The 26,693-nt window shown below is 38.6% G+C and overlaps 2 protein-coding genes across 4 annotated transcripts; both read right to left on the bottom strand.

Moving 5' to 3' along the window:
- Window positions 1-467: 467 nt before the first annotated feature.
- On the bottom strand, window positions 468-19,061 carry LOC121907934 (gastrotropin-like). 2 transcript variants are annotated; one of them, XM_042427498.1, is made up of 5 exons: window positions 19,044-19,061; window positions 1,792-1,907; window positions 1,483-1,658; window positions 1,264-1,353; window positions 468-608 (listed from the first exon to the last, which is right to left on the bottom strand). In XM_042427498.1, the coding sequence occupies exons 2-5, from the start codon at window positions 1,856-1,858 to the stop codon at window positions 552-554; spliced, it is 390 nt and encodes a 129-aa protein (XP_042283432.1). In that variant the 5' UTR covers window positions 1,859-1,907; window positions 19,044-19,061; the 3' UTR covers window positions 468-551. The 2 variants fall into 2 exon arrangements, with proteins under 2 accessions (XP_042283432.1, XP_042283431.1); XM_042427497.1 differs by lacking the exon at window positions 19,044-19,061 and adding an exon at window positions 2,937-3,025.
- On the bottom strand, window positions 3,005-26,518 carry elovl8a (ELOVL fatty acid elongase 8a). 2 transcript variants are annotated; one of them, XM_042427495.1, is made up of 9 exons: window positions 26,104-26,518; window positions 24,334-24,400; window positions 24,043-24,230; window positions 23,666-23,746; window positions 23,310-23,366; window positions 23,009-23,123; window positions 22,679-22,806; window positions 19,044-19,257; window positions 3,005-3,091 (listed from the first exon to the last, which is right to left on the bottom strand). In XM_042427495.1, the coding sequence occupies exons 1-8, from the start codon at window positions 26,107-26,109 to the stop codon at window positions 19,087-19,089; spliced, it is 813 nt and encodes a 270-aa protein (XP_042283429.1). In that variant the 5' UTR covers window positions 26,110-26,518; the 3' UTR covers window positions 3,005-3,091; window positions 19,044-19,086. The 2 variants fall into 2 exon arrangements, with proteins under 2 accessions (XP_042283429.1, XP_042283430.1); XM_042427496.1 differs by lacking the exon at window positions 3,005-3,091 and having other exon boundaries at window positions 18,838-19,257.
- Between the last annotated feature and the right edge of the window lie 175 nt (window positions 26,519-26,693).

Consider the following 26,693-nt stretch of genomic DNA (forward strand, 5'->3'; position numbering starts at 1 on the left):
TCTTGTACTATATGTGTCTATTACAAATTACAATAAAAAAGCTCTTCTCATTTATCCTAAGAATCAATTTTGTATGTTGCTATTTAAACTATTAATATCTACATGGTAAAGATTTATTTTCATTTGAATACTTCTAATTTGTAGACTGTAGACACATTGCATGCACGTTTTGGTGCTAATTAGTGTTGAGGAAATCATTTCATATAGTCTAAATGTTAAGGCATATTTCTACAAGTCGAGAACATTTTGATAGAAGTCTTATGTACTTCTGCTGCCAGTCCCTGCAAGATTGGCTCCACTGACTCCCTTTAAGCTTTGGCACTAATCAACTGTTTTTCCCTGATTCTTGCATAAACTCTTATATTTCAAGAAAAGTGGTCACTGATTTTTTTATGTCTAAAAATCACACATTATACTTAAAAGTATTGCACTACAGTAAGATACACATAGACACACACACATGTTCATGTAGTATCATAGTCTTCATTTATTTATTGCAGTGGCTGTAGTTCTGAGTTCTCCATTGTAACTAATAAGGGGTGAAAGGTCAGTCAGCAGCACATCTTCTTGCTGGTTCTCTTCAGCACTACAGACCCTGCTTTAGAGGTCTAAAAGACAAAAAAAAGAAGTAAATTATTACAACAGGAAATAGATTATTCCAGTACCTTGTTATACTTCAATATAATATATAAATCAAAATATATTTCTATGCTCCTAAGTGAAATGATATAGTACAACAGCGTGAGTAAAATGTAAATGGTGCCTATAATAGTTCCCAATATAACTACCTGGTCATAACTATATCTGCTTTAGTTTGTGACTGATTGTTCCAACCTAAAATCATCGTTAAACACATTGAAATTCACATTTGTATGCCGAAATACATTATTATACAGTTTCCAATCCAAATAAATGTGTTAACTTTTGAATATTGTCATTTTTAAGTTAATTCTTGAAGTTTTCAGAAAAGCTGAATCTGGAATGGAAACAAAAGGACCTGCAAATACTCAATCTCCGGTTACATTTGGAGAATCATCTCACACAGACTTAGGTTTAAAGTGAGACTGAGAATGAATTGCTTGTTAAGATCGGCCTCTTTCACACTACTCTGTGTGACAGAGTCTTGTAAGCGAATGCTTATCCCCGGCTGCGGAAATATAACATTAATGACTGTAATGATCCCTGCAGGGTGTTTAGTATAATAACTGCTGCCATCGTGCCTGGTTCTCAGCACTTAAAGCCTAAGTGAGTGAGCGTGTTTACCTCGATGAGCTTGCCTCCGCTGATCTCAGAGGTGTGGTGGTAGTTGGGGAAGGTCACGTTCAGCTTGCCTCCCTCCATGTGCACTGTGGCCTAAAAACACACAGGTTATAATCAGTCAGGGTAGCGAGGAGCATTCATCCATCTATGTATCCATTCCTTTCTGCTGGGTTTGTAAGCACCTTCATGGTTTCATCCAGTTTTGGATTCCTTCCCTCCTACCTTGAATTTCTTTCCTCCGATGGTCTCCATGTCACACTCCTTGCCGATGGTGAACATGTTGGTGACTTTGGCGTTTGTGGGGTAGATCTGGGTCCAGGTGAAGTTATCGCCATCCTGGGTCACCTCTGTGATCAGCTTGTAGTCACGGCCCTTCTCAATGATGTCACTGGGGATACCTGGAGTGGGAAAAAGAAGAGAACGGTGAGGTTATTAGAGCCTAATTCCAGTTTAGACATTCAGAGACGCAAATATATGAAAGCAAAATGGATGTATTATTTGGCTGAAGAGGCTTTTTTGATTCAGTCTCACCCAGCAGCTTGCAGAACTCATCGTATCCCTCCTGGGATTCTGTTTCCCATTTTCCAGTGAAGGCCATTGTGGTGGTGTTGCGAGTGGAGGCGTGAGAGCAGAGATGCTGAGGCAAGCTGAGGGAAGAGCAAGGTACTGAGACCAAGACGCTTCCCTGTTTATATACTCACACCTCTCGCCACCTGCCTCATCTGCATGTGATGTCACAAGAGTGCAATCACGGCTGAAGATGATGATTACAACAGGCTAGGAGGGAGAGGGGCAATAACCCACATAAACGGACGTTTATTGAGTCCCCAAGCAGCGAGTAAAACAGTGACTGCTCAGCAGGTCAATGAACTCTCCTGCGATGGCTTTATGGTCACACACTCTACTTTTACTGCGGTGGACTCTAAAATCAAAGAAGAGCTTTGTTTTAAAATACAATCTATCTATTTGAAGTAGTTTGTTATCTCTAAAAAGGAAACTGTCTGGTGTGTAAAAGAGATCACTGCATACTTATTCAAGGTCTTTATTCAGAGAGCAGCATCTAAAAAGTGCCAGACTATGATGAAAGTTTGTGACACAGTATGACTTATTTCATGAGTACTTTACAAAATCTAGTTATAAAACATTAAATAATTATTTTAGTGTTTATTGTGCTCAAATGGCATGTATTCCTAAATAAAGTTGTGTTTAAAGAACAAGGCTGGTAACATTCTACATTTTTGTTGTTTCTAAATCCCATGAAAAGACCAAAACCAACAATGTGTAAGTTGGTCTCTCGATACTTTCTGACTCTCCCACCCTGTCTGTGGCTCTCAGCCAAGTCCATTTGTTTCTACTGAGGACATAAATAATAAAAACAGGTCATGAACATATACTTTATTTTGTAAAGAGGCTTAAAAGTTTCCCAAATCAGCTGCTTTCTGTAATTTTTAGCAAACATTATGTAAACCGGAGAAAATTGTGCTTTTGCAACAGAATGGTTGCTGCAAAGAGTCTGAGAGGCAACAAGAACTTTGCTGGAGAACTAACTGTCCCTTAACAAGCACATACTATTGCTGTCACTTTTAATTCAAAATTTGACCATTTGAACTTAATCATAAAATCTGTAAAATGTGTTCAAAATTCGCAGTATGTGTACAACTCAAAGGTCCACTTACTTGCTTTTTGGAACTTTAACTGAAAATTAACAGTCTGCAAGCACAACAAGTCGTGTCAAGTACTCTGACAGGGAGGTGTCTGCAGTTTGTACTCTGATGTATTGCAGAAAACATTGCTGAACTGATGATCAATCATAATCATCAGACCATGTGTCCTAAAAAGAAGAAAGATGTGGATAAAGGTAAGGCTGTTTGGACACTTTGTAAAACACAGGTGCTTTACAGTGATGTTACCACAATATCCCTCAAGTGAGGCAGCAGAGGCATTGAAAATCAACAGGAAAACATCAGTTCTTTTCAGATCATGCTTGCATTCAAATTATTTTGAACGCTTGACGTGTCAGTACCCATTTCCTCTAACTAGATTTTTTTGAAAAAGTGCCCTAAAACATACATGAAAATGATGTTGACAGTAGCTAACTAAATCAACAGTATCAAAACCTCAGCACATGAGGAGGAGAATGTTGGGATGGTGGAGGGAGCGGCGCTGGCATGAGGGTGTCGGCAGTGTAATAGTGACAAGTGTAAAGTTATAACGGCCACACTGCAAATACTCATGAATATGATTGGACGTCAGTAATGGTGAAGCATAAATGAAACAGCTGATGCAAATCAGCTAATGACAGACACAACTTCGGTGGCCTCCCTGAACTAACTTTATACTCAGTGTGGCTCATTGCTATTCATGTTCAAGTACTACTACTGTGTTAATATAAATTTTATGGCTTTCAATTGAGATTTTTTCCCCTATTTTCTTCTTTTTTCTTGATTTTCATAAACCATTTCCCTCAACCAAATGGATTAATCACCACAGATAATTAAAGGACTTCTAACACCAGATATGTGAAAATAAAGACATAAAGAAATGGAAAAAAAACCTATAAACAAGTGACAAAACCAACACTTCTTCAATCTTCTTCAAGTAAAAACACTGTAGCACAACCACACCATTAACATAATTACAGTATAATGTTGCTTGTACACATTGGTGGCTGAAAATTGTCCATTAAGGTGACTACATGACTGAAGCACCCCAGGCTTTCAATTCTGACAAACTGTGAATAGGTAAAAGCTTTTGATGCTGCACTTAACTTCGATCTCACACAATACAGGCATTTTCACAGACCACTGATAGTGTTTCTAAATCATGAGAAGGCAACATGGCCTTGGAGCTCTTTATAGATACATAAAACATCATATTGGCCAACATCCTATAAAAGACACCCACTATCTTTATCTCTCTTTTACTCTCTCTCTCTCTCACACACAGACACTCACACGAGAGGTCAGTGTTCTGAAGGGCAGAAATGCAGTAAAAAAAAAAACACCCTCCACTACCTTCCACTTTATATTTCTTTTGCTTCAGCTAGGTGAATTGTGTTTGACAACGTTTCAGTTTGACTTTTAACCCTCTTGCCTTTGACCCTGCAGCGTTCACACTCTGGAGGCTGATGCAGCATTTTGTGCAGAATTTCCAAGCTACTGTATGATGCAGACTTTGTCATGCACATTTCCTCTTATGGTTTCCACAGATATTGCTCTAATGTGAGGTGTTGAATTTGTCTGATATTTCTGTTGTACTTTGCGGTAAATGTATAGTTGAACCTATTTATATATAGAAGATGAAGCATATTTTTATTCATATCTTGCCTTTATACAGCATGTCACTCTTGATTAGATCATGTCTTTCCTGAGACCATTCGTCCCTATTGAGCATAATGAGCTACTGCAAGTGCTGAAAAACAGACAGCAAACACATGGAAATAATAAATGATTTAAAAAAAAAACATTAAAAAAGTCAATATATTGCTCTAGGGTGCTGGTCTGCCGGTCAGTCCAACACTTTAGTCTAGACTGAAATATCTCAATACCTATTAGATTAGCCTCTGCTGTACTTTGTGTTTAGTGCTAATTAGCAAATGTTAGCATGCTAACATGCTACACTAACACGGTGAACAGTATACCTGCTAAACATCTGTATGTTAGCATTGTCAATGTGGACATATTAGCAATGCTAGATTTTAGCTGCTGTGCTTTGTTGAACTTCTCTCTCTAGCTCTCTTTTTTTTATTCTTTACACAACTATTTATGTCACTTGTGATGTACAAACAAGTTCACCACTATGAATGCTTTCAAGTAGAGACTGTATGAAAATATAATGAATGATTAGCATATTTTACTTCACCATATGACAGATTTTCACTCTGTCTTCAAGTGTGGCTTTTGGGAACAGCTATGAACATTTTTGCCTCCCGGCCACGTTAGTCTTGTTGATTACCCCTTTTCTCATTAGACAGGTATGTATAAGAGTAATAATTCTCAAGTTGTTGTTTTTTTAGCTTCTTACTCCTTAAAGTGAAGCAATGAGGGATTTTTAGAAGACTGAAGACATATTTCAGAAAAAGCTCAACATTTGAGAAAAGTCAACTGTAACAGACCTCTGTATTAACCCATTTACACTTAGCTTACACAACTTGTAATGCAGAGATAATGTCATAGCTCTATCACATTGTAAAGTATAGACATTCACGTCAAATCTGCCACCATGTATATATAAAGAGGCAGTGTCGGACATATAAATAACATGTATAAAGTTGAGAGACAGTGAGGTAATTTAGTGTAATCTGATGTAATGAGAGGCTCTCTGTACGTACTACTGAATGTCTTGGCATTCTTGTTAAATAATGACGTGTTTTTATGCACTTGTAGCCTATCTGCAGCCACCAAAATTTAGTTTTATGCAGACTCTTATTTGTTTCAAGGTCAAACCACATCAAACCACAGTAGTAATAGTGAGCAAAGTACAATTGTCAGAGTTTATTGTCGATGTTGTAACCTTGTGGTTACAGTTTAATAGTAGGCGGTAATTTAAACTTTTGCTGAAACATTCACTTTTTTTCTGATCTCTAATTCCCCTGACTGTGAATCCTACTAGACAATGAGTAACTAGAATTTCTTGTCACACGTCAATGAAGTCATGCTTTACTTTCATCTCCCTTCTTGTTTTATGATAGACATCTTTCAGTGTACGCAGAGAAGGAGGGAAAATGAAGACAACAAAGAGCTGATGATGAATACAAAAAAACAAGAAAAGAATCAACAAGAATATGAACAAGTGAACGAGGAGTTAACGAAGAACAAGAGAAGAGGGGGAAGGAAGAAAAGATTCTAAAGAAAGATACATATAGATAGATTCCTTTTATCTACAGCTATAAAGAGGGGATTTGCGATGGAGGAATTAAAGGAGGGGAGGCCTTGATATGCAAATGAAGCTGCTGCTAATCAAAGCAATAAGATTAGCCTTCCAAATTGAGATGAAGAAAGGCTCCATTATCTGGGCCGAGTGTCATGTTTAATAACGCGGAACGGCATGATAATTCACCAGTGATGCAACTGTAGCCTATGTGTGGGTGTGTATGAGTGTGTGTGTGAGAGAGAATGTGTGTGTTTGCGTTTATGTGTGTGTGAGTGTGAAAGGAAGAGAGAAAATATATATAGAGAGAGAATTAAACATGTGAAAGACAAATTGTGACCTTATATGAGTGTGGGCATGGTTGTCACCTGACACAAGTGTGTGTGTTTGTGTAAGAGAGAGAGAGAGAGAGATAGTAGAGGGAGCAGAAAGCTGGTGCCCCTGGGAAAAAGTGTGTGTGTGTGTGTGTGTGTTTGTGTGCACATGGTTGGTTTTGATGCAAAAGTTTCGTGCTCTGCTGTAAATCTATGCTATGCTGTATAAAGAGATGACTGCATCAGTAATGGTATGGTTAATGGAGCTTTAGGCAGACACTAGTGTATGTTCACACACGCACACACACAAACAGACAATGATGCCTCACTCAAATTTATTATTGTAAGAGAGTGATAAAGACTGTAAAGTATGACTGAATCAACTCAAGGTGCTACCACCAGGGTTAAAGCACATAAAGAGGCTTTAAGAAGTCCATATTCCAACATGTGATTGACTTTGCACTTATCTTTTCAGGAATATTTTAGAGTGTCCTCGCTCAAGTAATGGCAGTAGCTTCTCTTTCGCTGATTTGTAAAATCTCTTTAGCAGATACAACTGAAGTGTAGAGTAGTAAGTATTGCATTACTATAAATAATGGCCCCTTTCAGAGTGTTATATCTTTATTATATGTATCTCATTGGATTATTATGAATTAATTAGTAGCTGAATTTTAGTAGCTGGTCAAGGTCGATGTTAAACTTTATACACTTCTATAACAATGGATCATATTTCACAAAATGATTGTGTGTTTTGTATGTGAAATTTGTCCAATGTGTCCAAGTAGTTGATTGTAGTGGAGAAATACAATGTTTCTCTCTAAAGTGTACTGTACTAGAAAAGTAATAGCGCACTAAATGGAAATGAAAAGTGAAGAACCCAAAGCTGCACTGTATTTCATATCAAAAAACGAAAAAAAGACATAGTGTAATGTGAGAGGTGTCATTTGTTGTGAAGAACCCACAGAAAATCATCCGACTGCAGTTCCACTCAGCTCTACATTTTAGTTTCTTTAAACAAGTTTTGATTTTTACAGACCACAACTTTACTGTTTAGTAAGTCTTACTGCTCTCATCAGTGTTATTTCTAGCTGTAGCTTAGCAGGAGAACACAGTGGAGCGTTTCTTCTCAGGAGTGAATATTGGTCTTACATTTTTAAAGTTGCCCCTTTCAGAATGATATATTATTATGCATGTAAATTGAAGCTAATTTAAACTACTTTATATACTGTTGGATGGTTGTATTCTAACAATAACAATGGATTATATTTCACAAAATGGTCACATGTTTGTATGTTAAATCTGTACCTGCAAAGAAAGTAGTAACTAATATTTGCCCAATAAATGTAGCGGAGTAAAAATAACAATTATCCCATCTGAAGTGTAGTGGAGTAGACGTATGGCTTAGCATTGAATGGAAACACTCAACTAGTGTACATGTTCCTCAAAGTTGTACTTGATTTAATGTACTTAGTTACTTTCCACTACTACTTTGGATTTTTGTGCTCTCCCACCACAAAACAACTGTGCAATGATCTAAGACACTGTTTTGATCGGATCTCTCAGAGTTTTAGATGAACAAGAGAATGTTTACATTCATTTTACATGGTGCACCACAAAGTCAGATTACTGGGGAAATTATATCAACTGCTTTACTCCACAAAGGGAGATTGACTTTTTTCTTCAAGAGTTTTTCACAGATGGTAGAATTACTAAAGCATATGGAAAACTCACTTGCAAAAAATGTTGCTTCCTTGGGAAACCAAAAGAGAAAACAAAAACATGAGATCTGTGTGGAGAGATGAGGAGACTGTAATGTTCCTCATATGAATTCCTCAATGAAACTGACAGAAATGTCATATTCCCATCATGTTTTCTTTGTTATTTTTCACAGTTTGAGTTTTGACTGGCTCTCTTTTAATCACACCATCTCGTTGTGCCTACTTCTAAAATGGTTCAGTGGCCCTGATAGGAAAAATAGCATCACCAGCTGTTTATCTTGATGAACCAACTCCAAATATTTGCAAAATGTCAGTGAGTGGAAATTTATTAGAATCTTCTTTTACCAGTATTCTGGACATTCGATTAAAATGTATGCTAAATTTACATGGAAACCAAGCTAATGGAGGGGAAGAATGAACAAACGCAGTAGAAACATCTTCTTTGAGATAAAGTAATTTATGGCAAATTGGAGAAAAGGTGAGAAATCTGAGACATGCCAGCAATACAACTAGCGTGCAAGACAGCCCACCAATTGTTTATGGTAATAGTACCAGTCTATCATAACTAATTTGACCATGACTATTGATGGCTGAAAATGCTGCACATAGCACCTTTAACTTTGAAATGCCTGACAGGCAGAGCTGCCTCAGTAACTCGGGCAATGAGCCAATATAACCATTAAACACGGAGACAGAAATAGGCCACAGTAGCTGCCATCAGTAAGCATTCTGTTGTCGTTATCTGTACTGTTTCTCAATCCATCCTGACAGCCTTACCATCCTTTGGGGAAGGAAGAGGCAGTCACTGGTGATTATAAAGCCCCCACCACCCCCACCTCCACCCCTCATCCAGGGACCCAAATTATGCCTGCATTAATATTTCATATTACACAGGACTTGCAGAGAAACCACATGTGTACTCAGCCCTTTGTCTTCATGTCAAATGAAATATGCTCGGCAATCATCAGAGGGTGAACTGAGGTGGTGAGAGGAGGGGGAGGAAGGGAAGGGGAGGGGGGGTGAAGGGAGATGAGAGGAAAGGATGGTTGGAAGGAGGCAAGGGAAGATGAAGAGGACAAGAAGTAAAACCAGACAAAAAGTGGAGAGTTGAGGGGAAAGAAGAGGAAAGACAAGGTAAGGAGATGGAAGAGATGGAGAAGATATGAGAAGAGAGATGAGTAGGAATTAAAGTACAGGTGAGAGGAAAGAAGAGGAAGGGAGAGGAGTGAAGAGGAGGCTGAGGTAGAGTAGAGAGATAAAAGATGAGGAGAATAGATGAAAGGCAAGTAGAGAGGAAAAGGAGATGGGAGGAGAAGAAATACCTTGGTGCTTTTTAAATCATGTAGAGAGGTGAAGGCATACGCTGGGCTGAGCAGAGGACAAAGAGCGCCGTTAATACATATTTTAGTTAGCCTTTGGTTAACAGCCAGTTTGATATTATATTTTAAAGAAACAATGAACGATAACAGCAAGATAGAAATATGGTTAAAGGTGCAAAATGTAGTGAACAAATTAGATGTGTTTTATTCAGTGTTACAAAAGTGTGCAAAAGCCAGGAAACTTCACACTGAGGAGAGGACTTTTTCAGATGCTGTGTGTGGTCACTGTGCCCAGGTGCTGATGGTCAGAACCCCCAGCCCCACCACCACCCCCCACCCCAAAAGAGAACCCCAATATCATAGCTTCAGAAAGATCAGTCTATGAGAAAAGCTAACTGTGCATTAGCCCCAATGTCTCCTTTTCTGTTGCTACATGTGTAAATAGAGATTATACTCTGCGTTAATATGACAACTCTGTCAAGTTGTTGGGGGGGATTTTTGATTGAGCAAGGCTGTTTCCCCAAGCTCCTAGTGTTTGTGCTTAGCTGGGCTAAACACGTTTTGAATGCATTATGGAACACATTGAAACTAAATTATATTTCCAAAATAATGTAGATGAAAATTAGTGCTTTCTTTAAAGAGAAACTACACTGCTTTTACACATCAAAGTCTTCTTACAGGTCTTGTAGAGCACTACTGCTTATGTGAAAAAAATTGTAGAAAGTCTTATGTAGCTCCAGGGGGAGCTGCGTGATATCTTATAAACTGCCTCAAGTAATGTCACTTGAGTCAGCTGGGAGCTGGTGGCTACAATGGGAAAATCGAAGACGCCACATTTTGACAAGAAAGAAGAAAGCACGGAATCTGGCTGCTGCGTATACTTTGATCCTTTAAATAAACTGTCCTGTAAATTGTTGGACTACTCTTTTTATTCAGGAATCAAAATGTGATATGCTATACCGTCTTGATGCATAAAATGCTACACTACCTATAGATTTTTGTTTTTTCTCCATTACTTTCCCTGTCTGCCTCACATGGAGGTCTATTTCTATGTGCCATACTCTTTGTCTCTCCCCTTCCTCTCTTGTCTTTGTCTGACTGTCCCTCCCAGTCTGTCCCAGAAATTGCTGAAGACTGAGAACGATATGGATAGTTCAGAGTTGAGTGAAAAATGGGACAGTTGCCATACTGACCTTAAATTGGTCTTAACAAGCTCCTCAAAGCTCACACTGCAAAATATATGGCATGCTGGAGATGTGAAACTGGACATTAAAGACTCCTGTTGGAAATGTGGCTGCACACAGAGTACAAAATGGTCTTTTATAACTGCAATCTTTATAATGACAACTTTCTTTATCATATAAATCTGTAACTATAAAAAACCTTAAAACCTCATTAAATATGGAAATTAAAATATGTGTATCTCAAAGGTTTATCTGTACGCCTATCCATAGCTCTTTATATTACACACAAGATTCATTATTGATTATATCATGTTAAATATATGTTTAGTAGCCTTAGAGGCAAGATAAACCACTTTGTTTTCATGATATTCAATTATTTTTGTTAAATTTATGGAACAGATTATAGATGACTGTAAAAAAAACACCAAAAATAGAGAGTGGAATAAGAGAAAATCATGTACTTTCAGTTAAATGTGACTAGATGTGATTAGGGAAAACAGTTTAGACACAGTGATTGGTTCAGTGATTGGTTGAAGGCTTTGTATGTGAAATGTGTGTGTGTGTGAAGTGTTTTGTAATGTTGGGTTTGTGGTGCTAGTCATTTTAATTTTAAAGGCTGTTATTTGACCTGACCTGCTGTACTTGCTGAGATACATAGAAAAATACACTATTTTTGGTGATGCAAGAAACATTCTAGGTTTTATTTGCTGGCTGATGATGTTAATGCAAAAGTTTTAATAAAATCCCATTTTTATCTTGTAATACTGGCAACCAAAAGTGCCAGTGTGAAATCTTATTGTTGTTATACATGTAACATGTTCACAGCAAACCACTTACAACTCTGGCCAAAATGTCCTCTTTGTGGCTTTTCGGAGTGAAGATCGAGAGGAGATGTATGTGATGTAAAATGTTCTGATTTTTCTTAAATTAACAAATATTTTATCTTCAAACTAAAATAAGCACTTGCTTACTGATCACGTTTGATTCATCACTGTCTGTGTGCATATAATATTTAGTAAACACCATAGACTGTATAAAAATATGGACATAGTTACCGTGACGTCACCTGTTGGTTTCTGAAAAGTGGTTTTGAAGCTCAAAGTGAGCAGCTCCGGCCGTCACCATCTTGGCAGTGCGTGACGCTGCCTAACTCCCAGCCAATCAAAAATGGGCAAAGAGGTGGGCCGAATGACTGAAACAAGCCACCTAACGGCTGGCGGACCTGTCACTCAAAGCAGCCATGTCCTTCATTATTGCATAACTTTACGGCTTAATAAAATTTAAACGGGTGAGTTATAAAAAAATTCATCCACCATACAGTTGTCATGAAAGGGGAAATTAGCCATAGAGACCAAAACCATTTTTTGTACCAGGCTGTAAACATGTTTATTTCTGCAGTGATGTTGGCCATTTTAACATGGGGGTCTATGGGGAATGACTCGCTTTTGGAGACAGCCTCAAGTGGCCATTCAAGGAACTGCAGATTTTGGCACTTCTGCATTGGCTTCATTTCACAGCCCCAGAAGTTGCCGCTTGGTAAACACCCAAGAATTAAGGCTGTCGCATTTTTAAAAACTTGAATTCGAACAAATTCAGACTAATGTGATCTGTTTAAACTGATTCAAACACAACCCACATGGCTGAATACTTAACTATGCTGCCTCCACTACCACTTTGGGTGACTAGCCAATATTTCTGCAAGGCAGTTACATTTTATAAAGGTGTGATATGGCAGGGGCAACTCTATAAAGTTAGCAAACAGCCTTACCTTTACCTGTATGATTATGGTGTTGAATTTAAAATGCTTCCTCACATTACTTCTCAAATGTTGTGATTATCTGTTCAGCATGGCTCACTAATTTACCCTATTTTGAATTAATGAAGACAGTTTACTGATAGGTCAACCAACACGTTCTCATCCCAGGTCGTCAAATACCAACATCTTGTCACGTCCCTCTGGGTTTTCAACTAAATCCAATGTAGACCCATCCGCAGCAGTATTACACACTCAGAGCAACTGGTTAGGTTTAGGCACAAAAACACATGGGTAGGAAAATGGCACCTTATATAGACGTCATCGGTCTCATAGCTTCTAAAAATTACGAAGATGGGTTTACATTGTAGGGATGTGCAGAGAGCCCAGTATTTGTATTTGTATCTGTATTTGTTAAGGCAGCAAAATTATTTGTTTTTGTATTTGAATAAAAGTGGAAAGAGGCTTAAAAATCCTGTTTTTGTTTTTGTTTTTATTACGCTTTTAATTTTAGAAAATTAAAATGTCCTAGATCATAGATGACTGCGCTGACTAATGAGCTAAAAGTTTACTCATTGCCTCATTGCTGACAGACCTCTACTTATTTATACACCTATAACACAGAGACAACATACAGTATAATGTGTAGGTAAGAACTTCAAAGACAATTCTTGCTTTGCACTTTTCATTTATTTCCTATTTTTTACAACCTAACTTTGTGGAAAGGAGAAGGGGAACAACAGTTATGGAGAGTCCCTTGGGAGCACTCGTGTGTGTCAGTAGCTCAGTATTATCTCTGGGGAACACCCACAACACCAGGAGTAATGTCCAAATAAGGAAATGTGCGTCATGTAGCAAGTGGACGTGACTCCCCTAGTTGAGACCTGTTGATACATGTAACAGCAGAGCAGAAGAGCGAGACTGAGATAGCAATGTAACCGACCTGCACACTGGTATTTAACATGGATTTTTTTTTCTTCCCGAAAACAAATAATTTTTGAAATATTTGTATGAAACAAATATTTGTAAAAAAAAAAACATCCACTATTTGTGCTTTGCTGAATAATGTATTTGTATTTGGGCACATACCCATTGCATTGGTGTTAGATGAAAGCCCGGGGCATCTCATACAGGCGCCTCATTTGACAGCTGCAAACACCACAGATGCATAGTAGTTCTGTTTATACTACTTTCTGGAGTCCGCTTGGAGGACGTGTTCTACACATGTGCAGTAGGTAGGTGTCTATTGATTGTAGCATAGTGGCTGCACAGACCGCGCGGTCACAACAAATTGGAGAACAGATGTTCACACAGAGCCTACATGTACACCCTCTGATGACGAAATTTACGTCATGCAGACCCTCGCATACTTGTGGATGTGAAAAGTATAATTTTGGCTTAAAGGGCGCCAGATGCTGAGGGGTATGACAAAGCGTTGGTATTTGACGCCCTGGGGATGAGAACAGGCTGGGTCAACAGAACAGGGAATTTTGAATTTGATTAAATGATTACAGATGGATTTTATTTCCCATGTTTGAACATAGAAAAGCAGCAGTTTAAATTTCAAATAAAAACTGACAGCCCTAAGAGAAATCTGGAGTAAACTGTGCAAATTTACACAATCAGGTACATGCAAAGATGAATCATGCAAAGATGATTCAATTCAAATAACACCCCACGGGCCTGAGCCCCTCTAGAACAAATCTCTTTATGTCTGAGATCGCCTGTCCAACAACAAACAATAAAAGCCATAAATCAAGCTTATCTGCCCATCACGATAAATGGCACATCCCCCATATAACTTTGATAACACAGATACAGGTGGTGTTGGGTTCATCCCATTGTCCATAAATAGGGATGGTGTCACCAACAGATGGGGTTTCTCTTGTTGAAAACAAAGATGCACATGCACACGCACATTCTGACTGATAGGTGATTTATTCTCAGGGTTCAAAATGTAGAAAAATGGAAAAAAAGACATGCTCTTCTCCTCTCCAAGAGTCTTTATTGGCAACTACTTAGAGCTTCATACTTGTTAATTACACATAGACACACACACACACTTGACAGGGAGCCACTAGCTGGTTGGTTGGCTGATTAACACTAGCTCATCTGTGGTCGAGTGTGCTCCCATCACGATGAGATTGCTGCAGCCTCTTGTTAACCCTCATTGTATGAAACAACCCAGTGGCTCACCTTCAAGCACACTTATCAGCCTCTTATTCGCAAACCTCTCTCACTATCAACAATTATGTCTGTGTATGTGCGTGTGTACGTGTGTGTGTGTGTGTGTGTCTGCACGAGTGTGTATCTTTGTCCCTCTCACTAGCTAGGAAGTTAGCAACAGCAGCTTCAAGAGTGCTTCAATATCCTCTCCCTCTAACCTGATTATTAATTACAGTCTGCCTCCAGCTGACAGCAGCCCAAACACTGTCTAACACTGTTACCAAGGAGACCGACACAAACTCATTCACAAACAAGATTCAGGAAACACAGACTCAAGCACGTTCACAGCACAGCGGTCGCTCTGTTTTTTCAGTCTACTCGTCTCTGTAATATTTAAAAATATTTTATGTATCCTAATTAAAAGTTTTTGAATCATTTCGCATACAAGTGAAAAGTTGACATTAAGGTGACACCTGTAACTAGCTTGGCATCATGTCAAAGGCATCCTAACACACTGAGATGAAACCCATCATCTGGTTGCAAAACGGTAAGTTGATCAAAGCGACTGCGTGCCAGAAAGTCAGTCATGCCTGAGCTGTGCGGCACTCAGCAGTAATCAGCCTGGAGCTGTGCCTGCAGCGAGGCTGAGGGACATCAGTCTTTAAATGGGCTTCTGGCAATCAGATGTGTGTGTGTGTGTGTGTGTGTGTGTGTGTGTGTGTGTGTGTGTGTGTGTGTGTGTGTGCTTGTAACACACTTATGTTGAGATGGAGAGCAGATTAAGTACTTGCCAGCAGAAAAATATGGCTTATAATTCTACACAAGTGTGTCCTGTGTTATTTTAGTACCGGCCATACGGTGCTGTTTTACACTCAGTGACACACACATTCTGCAAAATGCTTACAGTCTCTCCTGGACATCATACGAGAACGCCCTGTACTCTTTTGTTTCAAGGCTTGGAGAAAATAGAGAAGAAAATAAGCAAACCCTCAGAAGAGCTTCTTATCTACCAATGAAGCAAGTAAACAAAATCTGCAGTAATAAATTCAATCAAACATATATTAAAGTTCCCCTGTGGAGTTTTCTTTTAACAGTTTTTATTGAGTGTTTCTCACCAAAATGCATTTTGTGTATCCTTGAGGCCTAATGAATGTGTGGAACCCCTTTCCTTCCCCATAAAACATTAGCAAAGGCAATTTTTAAAATATTTTAAAACCTGCATTGTTTCAATCCACATTCTTCCTCACCTTCGATCACTTTCCTAATCAGTGGAATAGTGTGAAACAGTGTGTAGGAATGAGTCAGGCATGTGCATCCTTATGTACACACCTGCCACGATCTGCCATGTTCAGATCGACCATAGCAATGTACACACTGCTGTCGTGCTAATTTTCCACCGCAGTATAAACCACTGTACTGGAGATATTGAATGGTATTTCAGCCTCTCACTGTAGCGTTTTCCAACTGAAAATAGAAAAAAAAAAAAAAAAAACGGAAAAAAAAAATGTAAGGGTTTGAAAGAGGACCAGGATGAGTTGTTTCAAATGAGATGATGAAAAACATTCCTGAAAACTGAGTCAGAATTTGGCATTGCACAATTGTAAGGTAATATGTTGAAATATAGCATTCATGTTACAAAGTATTCTACCATGAATGTCCGCTTGCATGTGTTCGAATTGCCAACGGACGACCTTGCCAGATACATTGCCTTTGCGTTGCAGCAAAAGTTGGCCAGGTTCACCTTTTTTGCAGGACGACAGTTATTTTTTCAAGACATTCTCAAAATTAAATGACCACATAGGTTGATTGTACCAGCACCCCAGAATGACCCATGGGAGTGTTTTCTAATATGCTGCCTCTAACAGTGCTTTCCAAAACCATTACAAATCACTTTTAAAAAATAACAATGTTTAATGGTGTGACAACACTGTGGTTAAGGTCTGGTTAGGCACAAAAACCACTTGGTTAGGGTTAGGGAAAGATCATGGTTTGAGTTAAGATCACTTGAAATGTGGTGTGGGTTAACAGTATGGCAACAGTAAACACCACAACAATCGTAGTTACGGTTTTTAAAAAATTGTCCTGACTCGTGGTTCAGAGCGTGACACTCGAGACACTGGAAATGTGAAGCAAGCAGTGGTCTACTTTTTGCCATCTATCTATCTAGCCACCCACCCAACCCACCTCTTCCTATTATGGAAATTTGTCACCTTATGTTGACGTCATCTGAACTGTGTCACTTCTCCAGGTCATAATTATTACATGCTGTGTCTGTCACTCAAATGTAACTATAGGTTGTTTTTGCTGGCTGAATTTTCGACCTATTCTGTTGTTTTCCTTTTGAAGATGGGCTGCTTTTTTTGCCAGAGCCCTCTGCTTTTGCACTCTACTGCGTCAACACAGTCGCCTCTTTTCAAAGAATGAGGGGGCTGTGTTGTTGCCTGTAAGAACACAGAAGACCACCCATTGTCTTGATCCTTCTGGTCTTGCTGTTTTGAAATGAGTGTACATCTGTGTGTGTGTGTGTTTCCACAAGCGTTCTTTGAGAGATGAATGGGTTGAATACAGTTTCTAGTGTACTCCCCATAAAGCTTCAGTGACGTTTCCATCTGCTGACTGGAGAATGGAAGGAGTTCAACCTCATGCTGCTGCTCTAGTGTTGAATCTGCTCAGCAGGGACATTAGCAGCTTTGAAACAGTCTCATAATCCTTAGATATTATGCAACTAAGTAACCACCAATTATGATGACACACACAAGATGGTTTCTGAACGTGCTCCAGATCTACCACCATGTCCAAAAGTTTGCATCACAGGTAAGACTTCAGTTGGCTTTTTCCAAAGACAAAGTCATCTGATTGTTGGAAAAGCAGGGAAAATATCTCATTGGACTGTGATATTTGATTCACGGTTATAAAGTTCAGCACTCCTTATGCCTGATTTGTGTTTTACTTTGATGCAAATAGGTTTTAATTGCAGTCCTGTTACAGTGTAAATACCTCACAATTGGCAGAACAGAAAAAGCACAGGGGTAAATTAATTGTGACTCAATTGCATTGAAGTGTCCACTAAGCCATGTCTGTGAACTCACACACATGATAGCAGAACTGGACCACCTTATAGGAATGCTGTCATCATTAATGTTAATAATTGCACCTGTGCTTTTCCTGCTGTGACATGTCAAAATGTCTTATAAAAAGGTGTATGTATGTATTCCTTTTAATTGCAAAAATGTCAAAGAATTTAATTTTGCTGACATTTTAAATGCACTTTTGTCATGATGCATACAACAGCAATTCTACCTTCAACTTTGTCATAGTTTTGCCATGCGATCACCTTTCCATATTAGAATGCACTTTTTTGCTTCTTTTTCCTTTGTAAGTTGTTTCATGTTGCTTTGAAAGCTCAGATGCAAAGTGGTGATTCTCTGAACTTCGTCAAGTTGCCACATTGTGCTGATTGGTATTAAAATGAGTCGCCTGAGTAGCTGCCTTTGGAACTTTGATTCACTCACTTCAAAGTGCCTTTTTCATGTGGTGTTCTGTTATTTTGTCCGCCCCCTGTTGAGTGGGGAACAGAGGAGAGTCAAAACCAATATGCTGCTGGAGATAAAAGTAGAGAAACAGATAGTGAACAGGATGGGAATAAGTGATGATGGCAGGGGAAATATAATGTAAGGGGAAAAGATGTGGTTCATTTAGTCATTCCTTCTAATAGGCCTTTCATTCATGTCCACACGGGGGAGTGGATGGGATCGCTCGACTCAAGCAATTATACTTCTACATCATGACAGATGGGGCAGGGGGATGACTGTGGGGTGGACTGGGGTCTCCCTATTGGTAAGAGGGATTAAATGTAAGAAACTGGGGAGGGGGGACCCTGATGTAAAAAAAAGGGCGGGTAGGGGGAAAACATGGAGAGTGCGGGATACAGAGCTAATGGCAGCTAACAGTTGATTGGCTGTGACTGCCAGCCAATGGGTGTAAGAGAAGAATAAAGCGTCTCCGATGGTGATTAGAAATTCTCCACTAATGACAGCTGGGGGAGGGGAGTAATGAAAGGAGGTTTAATATGTGTTGAGTGTGTTTGTACTGGATGAATGAAAAACAATGAATGAATATAATGAATCTCAAAAGAATAGTGAACATCTGTGTGTGTGTATGTGTGTAGCTTCAATAACACACGAAATACAAAAAATGTGTCGTTTTTTTTTTTTTTACAAACATGAATATTCTCCAAGTTTTTCAGATGTCTTTGTACAGGTTTTTATATATATGTAAATGTATTTTGTACATATGAGAAATGCTCATTTACATAACATGATTAACATGAAGTAATTAACATAACAAACAAGCAGAAATAGCTTTTTATATCTCCTCTGTTGTCTCTCCATTGCCCTCTCTATGCCACCTTTCTGTTTCTAAATCCTTTCATCTCGCCTCTTTCTTTATTTCCTTCGTACCTGTAATTTCCAGCTGATTTATCTTTGTTTCTCTGCTCTCTCTCTATGTCTTCTTGGTCTTCTTTTTAGCGAGGTAGCTGTGGTAGTAGAAGTTGCTGAAGAGGGCGATTAGACTGAGAGAGTAGCCCACCACAACCATGTTCATGGAGTCAGGGAAGTCACAATCAGCGAACAGGTTGTAGGTGGTGTGGATGGTCACAATGAGAAATTGGAGCTGGTAAGAGACAGAATGAGCAGAAACAAAGACAGGAATGAGTGACCACAACCTGGCCATTGCAACTAGTGGACACAGACACTGGCTGTGTCAGTTAATTCTGCCAACAGCAAGAGGTAAAGATAGCTAGCAGTACATCCTGCCATACTGCACTCCGTCTAAAGACAGAAGGGTAACACTTTATTTTACTGGTCCCTTAATTTTATACTAATTTCCTGGAGGTTTTCTGAGTAATTTGAAGGTATTTAATGGTTAATTTTTAGGACATTTTTACAAAGAGGGTGGTGCAAATTGGTACAAGTAATAAGAAAAAACTGTTGGTAAGTAAACATACGCACTATTGTTAATTTGCAAAAATTCTTACTTAATTCAACTCTTGACGATTCTTTAACTGACAGAAAACACTCTGTTTTCAGTGTGTAGTTTTGTGCATCAAATGATATATTAGCATATTAGGCTTTTTCAATCATTTCCTAAAAGTAGCTGCTAATTCTGAGGACATTTCTTTGAAAGCTTTATGTAATTTGGTAGTATACAGGAAATGTGCTTGCTCAAGTATTTAAGAAACAACCTAATATTCTAATATATGGTTTAACAAACAAAACTACACACTGAAAACCAACTTAACATTTTTTAAATTTTTTCTTATATTTTGTACCAAACTGCACCGCCTTCTCTGTAAAATGTACTAACACTTAACTTAAAATTTCCAGGAAATTAGTATAAAATTAAAGAACCTGTATAATAAAGCGTTACCAACAGAAGATATGAGGACTTTACCAAAACAAAACTCAAATACCAAGAATTTGAAACATTCTCAGACCAAAAGCAAAGCATATTTGCCAAGGCAAAAACCTGTCATTGCCATTGAAGCAACTAAAAATGTGAGAGCATATCAATTTATGATATATAATATTTAATTTAAAATTTTTGAATTATTTGTTTGTAACAATTCATTTTTCTTTAATTATACTTGGCTATATTATGCAGTGTAGTACTTTTTAGTACAGTAATGTACAGTAGTTAAATAATTTATCATAGTGTTGTATTGTGCACATGGTGTAGTATGTCCAAACCTTTCGTTTTTTCATGCTTTGGCAGTGTTATACTTAATTAAGGTAGTGCCAATAAATCTTGAGAAACCACTACAACCTACGAGGCAATGGTCACAGAGGCAGCCAAAGGCATTGGTAAGCTACTTTCATCAGTGCTCTCGCTAGCAGGGCTGCACATGTAAGTGTTGCTCTGAAAACAATACTTACAAATCTCTTTCACTGCCTACTAGGGGTGCAACCGATCACAAAACTCACAGTTTGGATTATATCATGGATTTGAGTCACGGATTGGATCATTTTTCGGATCAGCAAAAAAAAAAAAAAGGGAGGGAGACAAATAAAACTAAGTTTTCCGTATATTCTGTAAAACACTTAAAGCAAGGAACTTTTGCCCATGGTCTTAAATGAAAACAACATTCAAGATGTCCTGTGTTTAAATAAAATCTTAAAATATATAAAATATTCAATGCTCAATTGTGCATTGCTAATGTAAGTTAGCAGCTTGATGGCTAATTAGCTGCTCAGCTGTAGCACATTAAACAGCATGTAAAAATACCTGCAGATGTCACTTCGGACCCGTTAGATGCTGGTTTGGTTGTTGCTCTTCAAAATCCCTGTTAGCGACACGCTGTCTGTCCATGACTTGTACTTACCGCAGTTTGTTTACTTTGTCTTAAATGAGACATTGAATTTTGCAATTAATCCATGGTTCACATGTGTGCCAAACCATGGGGGGTGATCCGTACGGATCACGGATCAACTGCGATCCATTGCACCACTACTGCCTACCTAAGTAAATTTATAATTTCAGTGTTACTCTTCTCCTATCAAGGAAATTTCCCTTAAATTCTTTAACATATAGGATACCCCGGAGAAATATCTGATAATGAAAAACAATGTCAATCTACTCAAAGGTTAACAAACCGAATTTTTAATTATCACTGAAAACTCATGAAATTACATTGTCAAATACACAACACATCTGTGAAATATAAGATACGATTATTCACACTGTCAGTAGTGGTCAAGCTGGCAGTAAACATGCTGGCAGATTAGCTTGCTAGCTCTCGTACTAGCCACCACGTGGGCCTCGTCTCGTAGGTCATAGCAGATCTTTAAGAGTCTCCCAGTGAGAGTGGCATTTAGCATGTCAGCTCTGTGTTACTATGAAGTAAATAATAGCATTTTCATAGAAAGAAATATTATTTGGATACTCTGCATTAACTAATATGAGCGATTCACCATGTTGCTAGCTTAAACAGCAACGTTAGTGAGGTTTTTTTTTTTTAATTAATTAAAGGATGCTATAACTGGATAGTTAGCAGGAGAAGCTATAGTCACCTCAGCTGTACAGACAGACAAGAATGTCAATCTAAGAAAGACAAGTATCACAACAATTCTGTGTAAAGCTTGTCAGTCATTGACACTATGGACTGATCAATATCCATATGTCACTACATATGTCACAGAGTCACTACAGTATTCAGGCACCAAGCAGGAATTGTTTGTATGAATGAACATAATGGATGTTAACTAACCGCCCCACTCCACTCCACTCACCCGCACCTCCCTTTCCAATGTTCGTAGTGCCTCTCAAGATCTCCAGTGTCCTCAATCAACTCAACTACCTCAGCTTCAGTTCACTAAATTGTGAAGCCAACTGTTAATGAAGGCTTGGGGGTCACCTCTAAGGTCAGTTACATAATGGCAGTCAGCCACCATACTGACCTATAGGATGCAGCCAGATAGAAGGAAAAAAAAACCCTGCGGGATGCATTGTCTTCTTCATCAGCACCATGAATAGAAAACAGATGGTCCAGTAACTAGTTGAAGAGCATCAGTTCTGCTAATCCGTCTAGTTATACTAACAGCCAAACTGAACAATTACAAAACCAATAAGTAGGCGGCCATGGAAGGCTTCTTACAAGTTGTAGGAATATTCCTATTCCAAGCTTCTTGGAAATACAGTCAATAGACAATTATACTGGTGATACCGTAATTTCACATATATGCAGCTGAATGAAACCTACTTCACTCAAAGATATCTTTGGCAATATCTTTATTCCAAGACAAAAAAATGGATCAAAATCGATGCAGGAGAACCAGAGATATCATCTTTTTTATTCCACACGTCTTCATCCTTGTCAAAACCTGGTGCCTACATTAATCACAGTCCTCATCCTAAATGATTAGACTGAATTACGCTAAAACATAAAAAAGGACTGATCACCAAAATTACCCAAAGAGGTGGTCAGAGGTGAATTTCACAACTTCATCAAGACATATAAAGAATAAAATAGAAAAACACACACACACACACACACACACACACACACACACACACACACACACAGGCAGATACTGACCAGCTGCAGGGAAGTGAGGTAGCGTTTCCACCAGAGGTATTTGGTCACGCTTGGTCCCAAAGCTGCTAGACCATAGTACAGATACATCACCACATGAACCAGGGAGTTGATCAGACCAATCAGGAAAGCTGTGGACAGATACACAGGATGAGTGTGTGTGTGTGTGTGCTTTTGTGCATATGTGTCAGTGTGTATACTCTTGTGAAAGTATAAACTTATCAAGTTGTGTATACTAAGCACATCCATGGCCCCAACACATAATTTGCAGTTTAGAATTAATGCTACTTTCGCATTTTGGGAGTCTGGGTTGGCGTGTTGGCATGTACTCACACTGGCCCCCAGCCACATATTTAACCCCGGCCCACCAGTTGAAGATCATGGTTGCGTGATGGTAGACGTGGAGGAAAGTCAGCTGACTGTTCTTTTTCCTCAGGATGAAAAACATCTGAATCATGCAAACACACACAAAGGCAGACGTAAGAAATTGCAGCCGCACATTTATGTACACAAAAACTGCAGGTACAGAAATACATGTCAATCTAAGCATGTTCCAAAAAAATCACTCTCTCTGGGAGTTACATAACAAATGGAATACTTAAAATAAAAAAATAAATCCTGTTGTCATACTCACAGTGTCACTGAGCTCTATAACTTTGGAGAAGTAAAACCACCAGCACACTCTGGCCATCTGTGCAACAGGGTGAAAAAAATGTTATCAGTCCACTCTAAATTCATTTATTTACATGTTTTAAACTTCCAGAGTGAACTTACTGTGGGTAAATTGTTTCAAGAATAAAAATGTATAAATGTGAAGCTATATTTAAGCTGAAAATGAGCATTTCAAGAGGCATGCAAGGTTATTGCTGTATATTTTCGTTATCAAGTTCCTGTACGCCAAACTCTGTGTCTGGACTCATGAAAGGAATTCCAGAGTGAAGCTACACCAAAAAAGTGTTGCATAAAGTACCATGTAGTGACAAGATTTACCCTCATGGCCAGTGGGCTGTCGCTGTAGTCGACTGGCTGGCACAGCAGACTGTATCTGGCCAACCAGGAAGAGGCCGTGAACTGGAAAGACAAAAGCCGCTTTCATCTCTGCCTTGGTTTCTCACAATCAGCACGGGGACCTTTCATCCCATTTTCTCACACACACACATTGCACTGCGAATTGAGTGAAATCACTTCCTGTCTCACTGACTCCCACACTGGACAGAACACATAAGAAATGTGACACCCCCAGAGATTTACATCAGTCTGACCTAACAGATGTGGAGGAGTTTTGTTCTATTGAGTAAAAATGGCATGTACTACCATCAAACCAGGACTCTAACAACAGTGTGGACAGTTCCCACATACATTAGTACCTCATAGAACATGTAAGCAGACAGGCAGACCATGGCAAAGTTGTAAACTATCAGGACAGGTTTGAGGTTGATTGGCTCCCTCTTCGCCATCAGCTTTGGCCCTGCCCATATAATGATAAGGTAGCAGAGAAAGATGCAGCTGATAGGCAGAGGAGAGTAGACCAGCAACCAGTGATCTGTCCTCTTGTCTAGACAGAGAAAAAGAGAAGAGACAAAAGCAGAGATGTCTAAAATATCTATCATTGAAATACTTTAAAAAAATACATAAATAAACTGAAAACAAAAGCATACCTCCTTTTTCCAGAATCCCTTGGTAAAATAACTGGGCTTTCTGCCACATGGTGATAGCCTGAAAACCCTGAGATGCACATTATTATAATAAAAAAAAATTATTAGCCAGTAAGTGCAAAACTGAACCAAAACACTGTGGTCAGAATAACATTTAGGAGATGTGCAACCCACTCTACCATGGACAACATGCTAAAATAAGGCCAAACTATTAATAATCAGATCTAAAAACTGCATTGGGTACAAGCAAAAAAAAAAAGTATTCCTCCTGAAAAGTAACAGCATATTTCATGCGGTCATAAAAAACATCCTCCTTTGTGTTCGAAGGTCTTAAAGTAAAGAGAAAGAACATCCCACTGCAAATTTGATGAAGCCACACAGAGATGATCTGGATTATAACCCAAGGATTAAATTCACTAATCCAAACGTATCTCTTGATAATGCGTAATAACTAATAATCCTCTTGATAAATGGCTGCTTAATGTGGACGAGAGGGTGATGAATTTCCAACAATTTCCAACACATGACAGTGCTGCCCTCTAGTGTTTTGTATGTTTCCTCTCCTCCATCTTGCTTTGTGTTTCAGCCAGCCCCCCCTGTGGTGATGACACATTCACCAGCTGAAGTTTGGTCTATAAATAAAGAAACTCCAACACAGTCTTTATCACTTGCTATGTTCAATGTTTTCAGCAGAATAGCTGCAGAGCATAGATGATCTCTCCCTCTGTAGTTTCTTTATTCAAGATCATTTTTCCTTCAAGATTTGATCGCCAGGACTGGACAAAATTAACATTTAATTATATCTTGGTCCTTTCAGTTTGACTTGTCCACTTTTTCACTATTGGTAGTATAGAATGTTCACATTTTTGTCCTTTTTCCATTTTTGTCTCTTCTTTTCTATACCTGCTCTGATTTTTCTGGGAGCCTGATGTATGTCTTTCTTGAGGCAAGAAGATGCATCGCTAATTCATCTGTTTGTTTTGCTCAAAAAGTAGCAAAATTAGAGTGTGATTTTTGGGTAAATCCACTTAAACACAGTTTATCTACCTATTTATTTCTAACATAGTGTTAACATGGCATAAATCTGTACAAAATTTCCTAGATACATACATCAAATGTATAAAATGAGTCTTACAAAGGGGAAGCATGAATGAATATATTTCTACTCAAACTTTTTATTTAACATTCCACTACTGAATGTAAGTGAAAGCACTCGCTATTGGTAGAAGCAGCAGACTGTGTAGACAAAGCTAAGCAGTTTAGTGCCTCCTTACTGGGATTTACAGAGGAAAATCCCTGACAGAGCCAGGCTGCTACAACCTGCTCAGGTTTAGCATTTAGAACACTACTGAGTGGAAATGTGTAACAAAATACTGCAAAACAAGTTGATGAAAATTACAGCAGCAGATAATGGTTAAGGTTAAAATGGATAGTTAATAACAACATGTAACAGTTTTAAGCACAATAGCCATTAACCTCAGCAACCTGTGATCTTCACAGCTGATGTTTGCTGGCTGTTTGATAAAGTGTTAATACAGAGGCGTAACACTCACAGGAAAATATGACAACAATTCTGTTTAGTCAGATTATAATGATCAACTGTTATTCTCTTATTTTTCTGTAATATGCTGACTAAATCACATTTTAAAGTGACCGCACACTTGCACAAATGTTACATCCTTGCTCTTTTTGAATTGTTTTTTTACATTTTAAGCCCCAAATTAACAATGACATGTTACAAGGAACAGGACAACTCTGATAAAGTGACGTTACCTTCATTCTGATGGTGACTGGTTGTGATTTTCCTCTTTAGTTCATCCACCGGTCAAAAGGATGCTGCATCTCAGTCATGTGTTAAGCAGCACTGAGGTAATCCACCTGTTCTCTCTGTGTATATGCGTGTGTGTGTGTGTCCAGCATGACATATGGCAGTGTGGTCCTTTCTTATACTAGTGTAGCAGCTCAAATACCTGCCAGCTAAATCCCATCTAACAGAGTTCCAGTATAATTCAGAGTACATATGACTGTACCTACAGGATTAATCACTTCTACCATTGGTTCTTATGGTACTGTGGCACAGGAAATTGAATTACTTAATCATAATATTCAGTTAAATTAGGATTTACTGACTTTTTTCAACCAAATGGAGAAATTAATATTTCACCTTGGGTTGTAGAGGCGGGTTAAACCCACCAGCAATAGACCCATGGCTTGTTTTTAGCCATGCTGGTAGCACTTGGGGTGGCAATATTTGTCCACCACTTTGGTCCAATATCTCAACAACTATTGGATGGATTTCTATGACATGTGGTTCAGATATCCATGGTGTCCAGAAGATGAATAATGAATAATGATGCCCTGAC

This window comes from Thunnus maccoyii, chromosome 12 (genome assembly GCF_910596095.1).
Source record: "Thunnus maccoyii chromosome 12, fThuMac1.1, whole genome shotgun sequence".
Taxonomy (NCBI): Eukaryota; Metazoa; Chordata; class Actinopteri; order Scombriformes; family Scombridae; genus Thunnus; species Thunnus maccoyii.